Here is a 16,451-nt window from a genome sequence, read left to right as displayed (position 1 = left end):
TGTGTCCCTGTATTACCACTAATCCTCTCATCCTCTCTTCATGACCATAATGTTAGACTTCTCCAATACTCCCCTTGCCAGTCAATTTAAATTCTAGTTTACCTAAATCAGCCTGATTCAATTATAGCACTCTACCCTCATAGTCAGAGAGTTATGGAATTAAACCCTACACCAGGACATAGTCTCGTCTCGCTCGGTTTGCTCTGCAAGGAAATGGTGGGGAGAGCTGCATTGTTGGAGGTGCTGTCCTTTGTATAAGACAATAAGCCAAAGTCCTGTCTGCCTGTTCAGATAAACGTTAAAGATCCAACAACAATAACTTGGATTTATATAGCACCCTCCACGCTGGACGGCGTCTCAGAGCATTTCACAGTAACGGATCCCAGGGCCAAGCCAGGGGGAGGGGGAGAGGGAGGAAGGTGACCAAAGGCACAGTCGAAAAGAAAGGTCTTCAGCAGAGACCTGAAAATAGGAAGAGAGGGGGCGAGGCAAAGGGAGTGAGGAAGGGATCCCATGGCACTAATCAAAAAAGTAGTTTCTCCTCGTTTTCTGGCCAACAATCCCTCAGATTATAAAATTGGTCATTCATTTATGGCTGTTTGTGGGACATTGATGTTCACTAAACTAGCTTCGACCTTCCCCCTGACATATCAAATGTGAGAATTATTATTATTTACACTTCACTGGAAATCAGTGTTTGAAGTGTATAATTCAGAATCCCTCAATCATTCAAATTAAATATTGAAGTTAGATAGAAATCTAAAAACTTATGTCCCTGCTACTTTCAACAAAACTAAATTATATCTGAATAGCACCTTTTACATCAGTAGGACGTCCCAAGGCACTGGACAATCAGAGATTTGGACCCGAGCAGAGGTTTGGGATCAGGAGGGGTGGAGGGCAGGGAAGGGAGGGGTAGGAGGATGATCAAAGGTGCATTTGAAGAGGAGACATGTCTAGAAGGGGAGGAAGCAAACAGGTCGATGTGGAATTTCAGAAGAAATTGCATCAGTTCACGATCACATTCCTTATCTGGTAAATGACCTTACCATACTCAACAGCGAGAAACAGTGGTGTCCTTGCTCTCTGGTCTCGGGCTTCAATATTAGCACCATTTTCACACAGATAAAGCAGAGTGCAGAGTGAATTATGTTTTGCAGCATAATGAATTGGAGCTTGAAGGTCTTCAAAAGTCTTCGTATCTAGATCAACATCTATACAGAATAATAATAGTAATAATAATAATCCTTGCATTTGATATAGCGCCTTATCCCACCTTCGAGATGTCTTGAAGCGCAACACAGAATATACTGTAAAATTAATTGACTGCATATGTTTGGGAAAAAATGCTGCAGCCAATTGCATACAGCAGTGTCCCACTAATAGTCGTGGATTGAAGTGACCAATTTTTTTATTAAGGAATTATTACCCCTGGAAAAGTGATCCGCCTAACGACTAACAACCGGGTTCCTACTTACTGCAAGGTAAACAGAGGCGTGTGAACTAAGGAAACTTGCCTAACATTTTACTCAGCCGGGAATCAAACCCATCTCCTCTAGCTTGTGAGACCAGTTCTCTAACCAATACGCTACATGACTCTACAAAATATTATGCATATTATAGAATAATCAATTGTTTGACAAACTATATATCGGTGTTTTTCACCACATGAACCACCGAGGAAGTGAGGGACAAAATAAGCAACTATAGACCTGTGAGTTTATTGATGGAAATTTCCAGAATCTATCATCTATCAACTTCCATATGTATGCAGATGACACCCAACTCTGTCTCTCTGCTTCAAACCTCGACTCCAGGACCATTTCTATCCTGACCGACTGTCTGTTAGACATTAAGATTCATATGAAAGCTTACTTTCTACAGCTGAATGTCGACAACACCGAGGTTCTCCTGATTGGCTCCTATCAGCACCTCCACACCTCATTACCAGACATGCATCCCCACTCTACCTCACTGAGCCAGTCTGGAATCAACTATCTTTTAAATGCCATGGTCCATCAAAACCCAAATTTCTGTATTAAGGCATCTTTGTTTAAAACTCAAGTGAAATGATTGAGTGATCACGCTTCACTGTACCTACCATTTTCCTTGGCTAAGATCTCAAGCACATCCACATTATTCCTCGCTGCAAGGATGTGAACCGTAGTCCTTCCCTGAGCATCACAGTCGTTCACATTAATTTGTTGACTCCTTATTAACTGTACTAATTTTGCTGTGTCGCCATAAGCTGCCTAAAATAAAATTAAACAAAATAATTACTAAGTATAATAATGATTACAAAAAATCTGAATCTTAAATAATTTTCTACATATTGTTGTGGCAATACAATTTACGTTTATATAGCACCTTCATGCTACATAATATCATCATGCTGGAAAATTATGAAATACTGTATATATAAATATGTAAATAAATTTATATATATTTATATATACAAATATATTGAAATATACAGAAATTCACCATATAAATATATAGACAAGGCTATGGGGAAAGAGCGGAGGAGTGGGACTAATTGGATAGCCGGCACAGGCACGATGGGCCAAATTGCCTCCTCGTACGCTGTAGGATTCTATGACACTTCTTAAAATATTTTTTACAGTTGGCTGAAAGCTCGCCAAACAACAGTGAACACCACTTTCCATAGCCCTAATTCACTTTGCAGTAGTTTAAATTAAAAGAAAATAAGTTACATCAGTTGTGGTTGTCTCATATCATACCTCATGAAGCACATTTTGTTTGACACTATCAACATTTTGTGGGTCATCATCAGGATTTGTGTTCTCTGGTGAGTTATATTCAACTTCTAAATACACAAGCAAAACCACAATAGTTAGTTCTTAATATACAAATACATCAGCTATACGATTCCTCAACAAGAGTAAAAAAAATTGGTGCTAAATATAATAAGCAAAATTACAAATTGCAAACACAATTTAAGTATCACAGGGCATGGTGTGTATGATTGGAGCACTTTAACAAATGTATATTTAAAGTATTCTTATCTTCTCCAGGACCAAGTGTTGTGACTTTGAGCTCACAGTGTAGACTAACACTCCAGCACTGTACTGGGGGAGCGTTGCATTGCGACAGATGCTTTCTTTCAGATGAGACCTTAAATCGAGGTCACTAACAATACATTGGAGGTTTGTGATTCCTGGCTGAAACTAATCAGCCTGAAACTAAGCCTATGAGATGATTGATTTATTCATATATTTCAATAAATAATGTATATTAAATAAAATAACCCATCTCCTGCAGTGAGTAAAAAGGTTGTAGACTAATCTAAAGGTACAGATAATGTTACAAAATGCTCCTGGTAATTTAGAATGTAATCTGAACCTTTTAATTTAATTACATGCTTGTAATTTGCTCCAGGTATTCAAATCACCTAATACTGTAGAAAGTCCCAAGCAAATTAGTTTGAGTCACGTCAATAAACTTGTTAGTTGGCATATGTCAACACTAACTGCACATAAAATGCACTAATAAATTCACAACATCAATCAGACAAGCCTTAAGAGTGCTAACATGAGTCCTTGTCCATCATCTGTTACGAAAGTAGGAACAGAAGGAGCCATTCATTACATAAGATCTCCACTGCCAATTTATTAGATTATGCCAGATCTTTTAATCCCATTTCTATTTTGTTCACCAGTTATAGTACTGTTGCAGTACAATGAGATTAACCATACTTGCTAGCAACCTGTTTCAGTTGTTAGTTACGCTCTAGGTAAAGAAAAACTTTCTGACATCTGCCTAAAATTGATCTTTACAACTCTAAACCCATGTCCTCCTGTTCTACTGTCTTGGTGCATTCTAAAGTATTATTCAGGGTTTACTTTTCAATCTAATTTTAAATAGTATTCACATCAATACGATCCCCTCTAACACGCCTTCTCTCGAGACTGAAGAGCCCCAGCTTGCCTAATCATTCTTTCGTTTAGAGTCCTGTAGCGTATTGGTTAGAGTACTTGACTCGCAAGTGAGAGGACCTGGGTTTGATTCCTGTGCAGAGCAAAACCTGAGGCAGGTTTTCTTACTCCATATGCTTGTGCACAGCAGTGTCCCACTAACAATCGTGGATTATGCGACCAAATTATTTATTTTTGAAGGGATTATTACCCCATTTCTCCTATTCCCCACTATTCCCCAATTAATAAATAAAGGATCCAAAATTAAATTATTTATTGTTAATTATACCAAATATTATACATGAATACATTAATAAATTAATACATTAAGAAATAACACACAATAACAGTTATTCAGTAAAACACTCTTCTTCATCCCTCCGCCTTGCCCCTACTTTCCTCATCTTCAGGTCACATCTAAAGACCTTCCTCTTTACTGCGTCTACAATCACCTCCCCGCTCCCCCGGCTCAGCATCATGCTCTTCCACTGCCAAGCGCTATGGGACGTTACCCTGTGTGAGGGGTACTATATAAAATGTTGTTGTTGTTAGTACTTGAATCGTTTTTCAAAGATATGTGTTTTTTTCTCCTGCCTTATAACTATTGTGATTTATTATTGTTATATTTATTATTCGTTACATTTATTATTCGTAAATAATTGAACATCTGTGATAAATCACAAGAATATATAGTAATTAATTAACAAAAATAAATCACAGTAATAATAAATAATAGTACACATTATTGTTAATAATAAATCAGAAAGTAAAAAAGTGACAAATTAAATTATAAATCATGCACATTATTAATAATAAAGCACAATTGTGAATAATAAAATAATCAATCACATTAATACTAAATAATAATTCTGGGAAAATGAGCTGAAGGAATCCTCACCTGACTGATCTGCGATATGCGGATTACTACTTGCCATTTAGAGAAGCAATTTTTTTCTTGCTTTATTCAAAAACAAAAACAACAAATAAATTGAACAAAAAATAAAGAAATTGATATATTAAAAGGATTTTGTGGGGTGGTGGGTGGGGTGTTGCACCTCAAACTCTGAGCTATTCCTGCAGCTGAGATGTCACCAGCCCCAGGGCTCAATATATTTATATTAATAATACCATTTGGTATATGTTCTCAGACAGTTCATCCTCACTTTAATATCACAGTTACTTTAGCAGCCGAACTGTACCATCTTCCTCACCACAGCTGGAGGTGAGGGTGATGACACCTCTGGGGAGAGGAGTCAAAAGCAAATTGATGCACAGGGTAACACAGGGAAGAGTGTCAATCAAATCTAACTAAAGAAACTAAAATGAATATAGACTAAATTTAAAAAATATTTACACTAATTTAATTAATATATAACTAAATAACCATCAAGTCATTTGTAATTAAATAATAAATGACAACTCAATAATAAACAAGTTAATATTTATATATGTATATATATAACAAACTAATAAATAATTCTTCTTCAGCCCCTCGGGAAAAACTTTTCCCCCCAAAACGAGAAAAAACACTCCAAAATATTAGTCCTGGACTGTTTTTAGCATAAAATCTATTAGGAGTAAAATGTTGTTATATTGTCAATGTTATATTACAGATAATATTATAATTTATGGGAAATACTGTAGATGTTATTATAATTTAGATGGTTTCATTGCATATTGGTTAGATGGTTATATTGAGAATATTGTGATATATTGTGATGGTATATTGTGATATTTCTGGGGTATATTATGATATTTATGCGGTATATTGTAATAGTTAGGAGGTATACTGTGGTATTTACAGGGTATATTGTGGTATATTATGGTACATTGTGGTATATTGTGGTATATTGTATAGCAGAATTCAGATACTATGAGCAGAAATCCCAGGGAACTGAGGAGGAACTGAGTGAGGTGGAACAGAGTGAGAATTCTGTTAAGGAATTTGGTGAGAGTGGGAATTCTTCAGCAAAAGTGATACCAGAGAGAAAGAGAGAACTCCTTCATTCAGTAGGCAAGTGGGAAATCTTTCTTGAAGTAGAGTGAGTGGGTGACCACCCAGTGTGTTAGGAAGAGGAGACGAGCAGTGCAGAAATCCCGAGAGTGTGGCATTCACAAAGCAGTTCTCTGCACTGAATACTGGTGAGGGTGATGACACCTCTGGGGAGAGGCGTCAAAAGCAAATTGATGCACAGGGTAACACAGGGAAGAGTGTCAATGCAATTGTCATTGGGGATACAATGGTGAAAGGAGTAGACAGGCATTTCTGCAACTAAAAACATGACTCTTGCATTGTATGTTGTCTCTCTGATGCCAGGGTTGAAGACAACACGGAAGGGGTGCAAAACATTCAACAGGGGTAAGGGGAACATCTAGAAATCGTGATCCATGTTGGGATCCATGATGCAGGGAAAAAAAGGGCTGAGATCCTATAGAGAGAGTATCAGAAGTTAGGGAAAAAGCTGGAGTAGGACCTCAAAGGTAGTGATCTCTGGATTACTCCCAGTGCCTCGTGCAAGTGAGTATCAAAACAGTAGGATCAAACACATGAATCCATGGCTGGAGAAACAACAACTTATATAGCGCCCTCCACGCAGGGTACTTCTCAGAGCGCTTAACAGTGGCGGAGCCTGAATTGTGTGCAGGATAACTTTCTGGATCAGTATGTTTCCAGCCCGACGAGGAAGGAAGCAGTGATGGATCTAGTTCTGAGGAATGAAGTGAGGCAAGTGAAGCAGGTTCTAACAGAGATTAGCTTTATGGAAAGGAGGAAGGAACAATCAAAGGTGAAGGTACTCATCTGAAAGAGGGCTAATTTCAGTGAGTTAAAAAGGGACCTGGCCAAGGCGGACTGGAAAGAAAGATTGGCAGGTAAAACAGCTAACGAGCAATGGCAAGCCTTCAAGGAGGATATAGCTCGGGGACAGAACTAATATATTCCCACGAATATATTCCCAAACCTCCCCGGATGAACAAGGAAACTTAATTAAAATAAAATTGAAAAAGGAGGTTTATGATGAACATCAGGTCATCAGGGGTTGTTGCTGTTGGGGGGGTTGGTTGCTGTTGGGGGGTTGGTTGCTGTTGGGGGGGTTGGTTGCTGTTGGGGGGGTTGTTGCTGTTGGGGGGTTGGTTGCTGTTGGGGGGGTTGGTTGCTGTTGGGGGGGTTGGGTGCTGTTTTGTAGGGAGATATGGGGGTATATTGTGGGAGTATATTATTTGGATATATGGGGGGAAATTGTGGGGGTATATTGTGGTATATTGTGGGGTGTATGGGGGTATATTGTGGGATAATGTGGGGGTATATTGTGGGGTATATGGGGGTATATTGTGGGATAATGTGGGGGTATATTGTGGGGTGTATTGTGAGGGTATATTGGGGTGTATGGGGAGGTGTGTGACTCACGGACTCTCATCGCGGCGGTTGAGAAGCAAAAGCGCGCGAACAGGTAAACGGTCGCCGGCTGACCGTTAGCTCACGTGACCATCACACCACGTGCTCCTCACACTCCCCCCCCACCCCCTCACTCCCCCCCCCATTGTCCCCCCCTCACTCCCCCCCTCACCGTCCCCCCTTCACTCCCCCCCATTGTCCCCCCTCACTGCCTCCCTCACTGAACCCCCCACTGCCCTCTCCTCACTCTGCCCCCCCTCACCGCCCCCCCCTCACTGTCCCCCCTTCACGCCCCCCCATTGTCCCCCCTCACTGCCTCCCTCACTGAACCCCCCCACTGCCCTCTCCTCACTCTGCCCCCCTCACCGCCCCCCCTCACTGTCCCCCCTTCACGCCCCCCCATTGTCCCCCTCACTGCCTCCCTCACTGAACCCCCCCACTGCCCTCTCCTCACTCTGCCCCCCTCACCGCCCCCCCTCACTGTCCCCCCTTCACGCCCCCCCCATTGTCCCCCCTCACTGCCTCCCTCACTGAACCCCCCCACTGCCCTCTCCTCACTCTGCCCCCCCTCACCGCCCCCCCCTCACTGTCCCCCCTTCACGCCCCCCCATTGTCCCCCCTCACTGCCTCCCTCACTGAACCCCCCCACTGCCCCCTACCGCCCCCTCATTGAACCCCCCCCCACCTCCACTGTCCCCTCACTGCACCCCCCCCCACTGCCCTCTCCTCACTCCCCCCCCTCACCGTCCCCCCTCACTGTCCCCCTTCACTCCCCCCCATTGTCTCCCCCTCACTGCCTCCCTCACTGAACCCCCTTCCCACTGCCCCCTCCCCTCACTGACCCCCCCTCACTAACCCCCCCACTGCCCTCTCCTCACTGTCCCCCCTTCACTCCCCCCCATTGTCCCCCCCTCACTGCCTCCCTCACTGAACCCCCCCTACTGCCCCCTCACTGAACTCCCCCCCATTGACCCCCTCACTGATCCCTCCCTCTCACTGACCCCCCCCATCTCACTGACCCCCCCCTCACTGACCACCCCTTCTCACTGGCCACCCCGCCCCTCACTGACCCCCTCACTGACTCCCCCCTCACTGACCCCCGCCTCACTGACCCCTACCCTCTCACTGAGCCCCCCTCACTGATCCCCCCTTCTCACTGACCCCCCCCTCACTGACCACCCCTTCTCACTGGCCACCCCGCCCCTCACTGACCCCCTCACTGACTCCCCCCTCACTGACCCCCGCCTCACTGACCCCTACCCTCTCACTGAGCCCCCTCACTGATCCCCCTTCTCACTGACCCCCCCTCACTGACCACCCCCCTCACTGACCATCCCCCCCTCACTGACCCCCTTCTCACTGCCCCCTCCTTACTGATCCCCCCCTCGCTGAGCAGTGTTCCCCTCCCCTCAATGACCCCTCCCCCCCACTGAACAGCCTCCCACTCATGGACCCCCCCCTCTCACTGACCTCCCCCCTCACTGAACCCCCCCCATCTCACTGTGCCAATGGAGTCGGGCGAGGGTGAGGGCGATGGGGTCACGGAGTCTGGTGTGGGAGAGGACACGAGTCTCAGACGTCTGGATGATCTGCATCCTGTGGAGGGAAGAGCTGCGGAGGCCGACCAGGAGGGAGTCTCCGCAGTTGAGCCTTGAGGTTACGAAGGAGGGTTTCGGTGGCCTGAGAGGTGAGGCAGCGGCAATGTTGTGGCGATGGGGGAAAGTACTGCGGGTCATGGAGTGGATATGGGGGAGGAAGGACCGTTGAGGGTTGAACACGACGCCCAGGTTCCTGACTGGCTCGGTGAGGTGGAGGGTGCATCCGTGGTTGAGGTGCGGAGGTGCTGGCGCGGAGGGCCTCAGTCTGGCTGACTTTCCGCTGTAGAAAGCTGGTTCTCATCCGGGACTTGATGTCTGACAGACAGTGTGTCAGTGTGTGCCAGTTGTCCTGGAATTGAGGATGGAGGCAGAGAGGGAGTTGGGTGTCATCTGCGTATTTGTGGAAGTTGACCCCATGTCTGTGGATGATGTCACCAAGTGAGAGCACGTAGACGGAGGGGACCGAGGACAGAGCCCTGAGGAACACCACATGAGACTGTGTGGGGCTGGAAGAGAAACTGTTGGCTGAGACAAATTGGAGGCGGTGTGAGAGATAAGACCTGAACCATTCAAGGACTGAACCTTGAAGGTTGAGGTGAGAGGAGAGGTGGTATATCAAATACAAGGATTATTATTAATAATAAATACAACTTGGAGGTGATGGTAAAATGTGTATTCTCGAAGGATGAGGTTATTGGGCCAATAACCCTAACGGCATTCTTCATCCAAACCAATCTTGTGAAATCTGCAGATGTAATACTTGTATTGTACGAACCCAGGTGTCTTGTTTGACCCTCAACTGTACTTTCTCCCCCACACGACCCGCTCTGCCATTCCCCCACCTCCGCAACATTGCCCGACTCCGCCACTGCCTCACCCCTCAGGCCGCCAAAACCCTCATACACGCCTTCAGTACAATTCGGCTCGACTATACCAACTCCCTGCTTGTCGGCCTTCCCAACTCTTCCCTCCACAAGCTGCAGATCCGCCAGAACTCTGCAGCTCATGTCCTCTCCCACACCAGGCTCCGTGACACTATCACACTCAATCCTCGCTCGACTCCACTGGCTCCCCATCCCTCAGAGGATCGAGTTCAAAATCCTCGTCCTCAACTTGAAGGCCCTCAATGGGTTTACCCCCCCTATCTCTCCGACCCGCTGACCCTTTATCAACATGTGCGCTTCATGTCCCCTGCCCAGCCCACCCCACCATCGGTGGTTGGGTCTTCAACCTCCCTTGAACGTTTTACACTTTCATTGTCTAGCACGTCAAAACATCTCATAGTGCTTCACAGGAACACTGACAAGTGTAGCGGCTGTTGTAGAGAACTGTGCAACATTTCGTGAAGGAAAACAACACCTAATTGGGATTATATCAAAATGAGGACAAAAACAACAGGAATTGACAGGATAGTGGGGAAACCTAAAATATCTTCACAACAACTCAATAATACTCTCTGAATATTACCATAATAATTAATAATCCTTGCATTTGATATTGCGTTTTATCACATCTTTAAGATGTCTCAAAGAGCTTCACAGGATATACTGTAAAGTGAATTGACTGTGTATTTTGTGGACAAACCCAGCAGTCAATTGCGCACAGTAGTGTCCCACAAACAGTTGTGGATTGTGTGACCAAATTATTATTTGTTTATTTTTTTCAATTATTACCCCCGGAAAAGTGATCCGCCTGTCGACTAACAACTGGCTTCCTACTTGCTGCTAGGTACATAGAGGTGTGTGGAGTCAGGAAACTTGCCAAAGATTTGCCAGCTCAGGAATCAAACCCAGGTATCTCGCTTGCAAGGTGAGCATAGGTGTATAAGAATAGGAGTTGGCCATTCAGCCCTTGAAGTTTGTTCCGCTATTTAATTAGATGGCTGATCTGTACCTCAACTAATCATTTCAAATCTAATTTCCTGCTTTCTCTCCATATCCCTTCGTACCCTGACCTATCTATAGCGAGTGCTGTAACCACAAGACTATAGGACTCCATAATCGTGAAAGGATCAACACAATAGTGAAAGAGTTAACACACACGCGCGCGGATCACTTATCCAAGTCCATATTTGCACACAGAAACATGAAAAGAACGATCATTGAAGAAATCTATGACCCATAATGGGATACTGTCATATCCTATTTTGAGACTCATAGAGAACACAACAACGTGCAAATCAAAGCTGCAAATATCCATTGTCCATTATTGGACTTGAGCCCTTGCAGAATGGCAGTGGGTAATGTGAGCTAGCCTGGTGTCTGACTCCAGCCCACCAAAGGACCTATTCACAAACCCTCTACTGTCTACTCAAACCAATTGCTCCAAATAGGCTCAACACTCAGCCAGAGGTTAGGAATATTTGGTAACAGAAGGCCATTCAGGGTTTTAAGACACACTATTCTACATCACCGCCCTGTTCCCCGGTATTTCTGCCCCCCACACTCTGGATCTCTATCTCACAATCTCTCCACCTCAGCCCCTCTCTTGCCTCCTTCAAGTCCCATCTGAAGACCTTCCTTTTCGACAGTGCCTTCAACCACCCTACAACCCCAACTCTCCCTGCCCTCAGCCACTCTACAACCCTCACTCTCCCTGCCCTCCTCCCCTTCTGACCTCAACTACCAGCTCGGTTCCGAAACCCATGATTGTCCAGCACCTTGGAACATCTTTCCAACATGAAGAATACTATACAAGTGTAATTTGTTGTGGTTCCCTTGTGGAGTCCTGGGCTCAGTGATTAGAACACTTGCCTCACAAGCGAGAGGACCTGGGTTCAATTCCCGGACAGGGCAAACCTTTTGTAAGTTTCTTTATTCCACACGCCTCCATTTATTTAGCGGTAAGTAGGAACCTGGTTGTTAGTCAACTGGCGGATCGTTTTCCAGGAATAATAATCCTTCCCAAAATAATAGATAGGCAGGGTATATCCCTCCAGGGAAAGTGCGCATTCCATTCCAAACACATCAATTTATCACAGGTAACAAGCAATAACCCGGTAACCTGTAACCTGGTGTCTAGGAATATCCCAGAAGACTCAACCACTTGCTAACCGCATTGGCAGAAACCATGTCCCCCGGAAAGCGATACACCAATCAACTAACAATCAGGTTCCTATTTACTGCTTTACTGGTAAATATAGGTGTGTGGAGTAAGGAAACTTGCCTGACATTTCACTCTGCCTCGGACATGAACCGTGTACCTGTGAGGCGAGCGCGCTAACCACTACAGTATGTGACACATCCATCTTGGAGTCCTGTAGCTCAGTGGTTAGAGCACTCGCTTTGCAAGTGAGAGACCTGAGTTCAATTCCAGGCAGAGGGCGAAACCTTGGGCAAGTTTCCTTACTCCACACAGAGCCTAATAATAATCCCTCCAAAAAAACAAAACAATAACAAGTTGGTCATTTTCAATCTACGACTGTTGATGGGACATTGCTGTGCGCAATTGGCTGCCGCGTTCACCCACAAATATACAGTCAATTCACTTTACAGTATATTCTGTGAAGCGCTTTGGGACGTCCTCCCGACGTGAAAAGCGCTATATCAAATGCAAGGATTATTATTATAATACGGAGAAGGTATTAATGTCTCATCCAAAAGAATGATCGTGCAACCAGTACTGTGCTGTGCCGTGCCAGCCTAGACTGTGAGCTCAATTTCCTGACGTGATACTTGAACCCACAGCTCTGAGTCAGTGGTGAGAGTGTTGCCAACTCAGCCAGACTGATTGGTCGGAAATGGCTTGTTTCTGTGCTGTGACTTGCAAGGAGTGGGCGTCTCTCACAAAAGCGTGACTGTGCCTTCTTCCAATTACATCAAACAGAGTCCCCTCACTTTAGCAATCTGGTAAAGGTTCCAGGCACTTAGTCTAAATAAAATAATGAAATCAAACTTCCATGTGGATGAATAGAATATACAGAGAAGAGGGTGCTTTACCACACGTGATCGGCCCATGAGAACCAGTTGTTATCGCTCTGCACGGAAGGCTGGCTGGTTCACATTGACACAGATTAATTAATTAGGTAACTTGCGCTGCATGTGAAACCACAAAGTTAATGGCTCCCGCCTGCTGCATGTCCCTCATGCCCTCCGCTCCAATGTCAGTGGCTGTGCTTTCAGCCATTACATCCCGAAACTTTGGAACATTTTTCCTCTATCCCTCCGCCTTGCCCCTTTCCTTCCCCATCTTCAGATCGCGCCTGATGACCTTCCTCTTCAACTGTGCCTACGTCTCAAAGGCACTATATCAAATTCAACAATTATTATAAATGTAGAGACCCTGTGCATTTGTAGATAAACCCCTACTTTTTGTTTGGTCTGACACATGCAGAAACCCATCATCAGGCTTAAGAGTATCCAAACCATAGTTCCATGCATCCCACCTAAACATGGAAATCCCGAGAGAGATTGTTGGAATGGAATACGCTCTCTCTCCCTGGAGGGTCATATCCTGCTTACCTAGTTTCAGAAAGTATTAGGCGCGGGTTAACAAGAGCCAAGGCTTCGGGAGCCCAGAGTTTGTGTTAAAACTTATTGAGTCTAAACAGTCAAAACAGCATAACTTGCCATTGATAGCATTGCCTGCCGAGCTTTCCCGCTGCTTATCCCACTGGGAACATCCTACCCATGAGGGCTTTGTTTTACAGGATTAACGGGAGCTGAGTGGGAGTATTCCCTGCCTCCAGTGACTGGTCTGCCCTTCCAGGTCCTGCCAATGAGCCAGGCCGGGCTGTCATCAGCAGTGCCCTGGAATACTACTGACCTGCCTGGCTCAGGACCTAGACCTCAGACCATCATAGAGGGGTGGCTCGATTCCGACACGCCATTGCCAAACATGTCACTTTGGAGCCAGTTCAGCTTCAAGGAGACCCCACTTACCTCCCACCATAGGAGGATAGATTATTATAAGTGTAGCAACGGTGTGGCATTCATTGGTGAATGACTACAAGGAAATACAGCTTTGCAGTGTGCACGTTACATGCTTCCAGTGAATAATTAATAATAATCTTTATTATTATTTGATACCGCGCCTTATCATGTCTTTGAGACGTCTCAAAGTGCTTCACAGATTATACCGTAAAGTCAATTTGCTGTACATTGTGTGAGCGAAACAACAACAACAACTTGGACGGCGTCTCAGAGCTTCACAGTAACGGATCCCAGGGCCGAGCCAGGAGGAGGGGGAGGGGGAGGAAGGTGACCAAAGGTGCGGTCGAAAAGAAAGGTCTTCAGCCGAGACCTGAAAATAGGAAGAGAGGGGGCGAGACGAAGGGAGTGAGGAAGGGAGTTCCAGAGCCTCGGGGCGCAGTGGCTGAAGGCACGGCCGCCGAGGGTGAAGCGGAGGATTCGGGGGATGAGGAGGAGGCCAGACCCGGAGGAACGAAGGCAACGGGCACTCTTTCGAGGTGAGAGGAGGTCAGAGAGGTCGAGGGAGGGGGTGGGGGGTGAAACGCGCCAATTGCGCACAGCAATCGTGGATTGAAGTGAACAATTCATTATTATTTTGTTGGAATGAATTATTCCCCCCCCACTCCCCCTGGGAAAAAGGGGATTGCATTTACAGCGAGGGACCTGTGGGGGGGGAGGGGGGGGGGGGGGCTGTCACAGGGCTGGTGAGGCTATAGCTTTACAAGGCAGGAGGCGCACTTTTTTCTAGCAGAGCCATGTTGTGCAGTGGGAGGCTGCTCTTTCCCCATTTGCAGTCCCAGTGCAACAATGCTGGGGGTGAGGGGGTGTTTGTGTGCGATTGAGCTGAAGCCACTGTGCAGTCAGATTTTCTGCAACCATTTGTTTTCATAGCAAAAAAAGAGAAGAGCACCAAACCAGGGTGCAGCTGTCTGTGCAGGAGCACAGGCAAACCAGGCAGCTCTTCGATGGTGGATTTTGGTGGAGAAAGGACAGTCTGAGAGCTTTTATTTAAGATCAGCTGAGCTTGTCCTGAGAGGCACGTAAGTCATGTTTTCACCTTGTTCTCTCTCTCTGTGTCTGTCTCTCTCTCTCTCTGTCTCTCTCTCTCTCTGTGTCTCTCTCTCTGTCTCCTCTGGTCTCTCCTCTCTGTGTCTCTCTCTCTCTCTCCCCTCCACAGCTCTCTGGTCTCTGTGTTGTGTGAAATGTAACCATTGTCCATTTCAGCTCAAATCGACCAGGATTGTAGAGCAAGCGATCAGCATATAGGGGGGGGGGGGGGGAGACAGAGAGGGGGGGGGACAGAGAGAGGGGGGGGACAGAGAGAGGGGGGGGGGACAGAGAGAGAGGGGGGGGGGACAGAGAGAGGGGGGAGACAGAGAGGGAGAGAGAGAGGTGGGGGAGGGACAGAGAGAGAGGTGGGGGGGACAGAGAGAGGGGGGGGGACAGAGAGAGGGGGGGGGGGACAGAGAGAGGGGGGGGGGACAGAGAGAGGGGGGGAGACAGAGAGGGAGAGAGAGAGGTGGGGGGAGGGACAGAGAGAGAGGTGGGGGGGGACAGAGAGAGGTGGGGGGGACAGAGAGGAAGGAGAGAGAGAGGGGGGGAGAGAGAGAGAGAGAGAGAGAGGGGGGGGGGACAGAGGGGGGGGAGACAGAGAGGGAGGGAGGGAGGGAGAGAGGTGGGGGGAGAGAGAGAGAGGGGGGGGAGGACAGAGAGGGAGGGAGAGAGAGGTGGGGGGAGAGAGAGAGAGGGGGGGGGGCAGAGAGAGAGGGGGGGAGACAGAGAGGGAGGGAGAGAGAGGTGGGGGGGAGGGACAGAGAGAGGAGGGGGGAGAGAGAGAGGGGGGGGGACAGAGAGAGGGGGGGGAAGAGAGAGAGAGGTGGGGGGGGGACAGAAGAGGGGGGGGGGGGGAGAGAGGTGGGGGGGGAGGAGAGGGGGGGGGGGGGGGGGAGAGAGAGGTGGGGGGGAACAGAGGGGGGGAACAGAGAGGGGGGAGAAGAGAGGGGGAGGACAGAGGGGGGGGAGAGAGAGAGGGGGAAGGGACAGAGGAGGGAGAGAGAGAGAGGTGGGGTTTAGATAGAGGGAGATAGAGAGGAGGGACAGAGGGAGATAGACAGGTGGGGAAGAGGGCGGTAGAGATAGAGAGAGGAACAGCGAGGGGTGGGGGAGGGAGAGAGGGGACAACACAGAAAATAGCTACAGATGGGAGTTTGCTGCTGACCACATTGTAGCAAATATGTCCCCAGGAGAAGGGCTGATACCCCCCCCCCCCCCCCCCCCCCCGTACACTCACTCCCCTTCCCTCCCTCCTCCCTCCCTCCCCAGAGAGACAGACACAAGAACATAATACATTGTCTTTGTGTCTTTACACATAGATATAAACCCACACAGACCATTCAGCTCCTGTTGCAGATGTTTAATGGCCAACAACTCGGAGGCCTGGTTTAAGAGAGAGAGGAGGGGGGGAAGGGGGGAGAGAAAGAGAATAATAATAATCCTTGCATTTGATATGGCGCTTTTCACGTCGGGAGGACGTCCCAAAGCGCTTCACAGAACACACTGTAAAGTGAATTGACTGTATATTTGTGGGCGAACGCGGCAGCCAATGGCGCACAGC

The 16,451-nt window shown here is 47.0% G+C and overlaps 1 protein-coding gene across 1 annotated transcript in view; it reads right to left on the bottom strand.

Moving 5' to 3' along the window:
- Positions 1-7,403, bottom strand: part of LOC103188515 — a 49,682-nt gene extending 42,279 nt beyond the window's left edge. The window contains exons 1-5 of the mRNA XM_042345727.1: positions 7,342-7,403; positions 4,834-4,893; positions 2,742-2,827; positions 2,102-2,252; positions 1,050-1,214 (exon numbers count right to left, since the gene is read on the bottom strand). Of these exons, the coding sequence (XP_042201661.1) occupies positions 1,050-1,214; positions 2,102-2,252; positions 2,742-2,827; positions 4,834-4,870 (439 nt within the window). The 5' untranslated portion in view covers positions 4,871-4,893; positions 7,342-7,403. The remainder of the gene's footprint in view (positions 1-1,049; positions 1,215-2,101; positions 2,253-2,741; positions 2,828-4,833; positions 4,894-7,341) is intronic.
- Between the last annotated feature and the right edge of the window lie 9,048 nt (positions 7,404-16,451).

This window comes from Callorhinchus milii, unplaced genomic scaffold (genome assembly GCF_018977255.1).
Source record: "Callorhinchus milii isolate IMCB2004 unplaced genomic scaffold, IMCB_Cmil_1.0 Scaffold85, whole genome shotgun sequence".
NCBI lineage: Eukaryota > Metazoa > Chordata > Chondrichthyes > Chimaeriformes > Callorhinchidae > Callorhinchus > Callorhinchus milii.
This window is presented reverse-complemented; position numbering and strand designations above follow the sequence as displayed.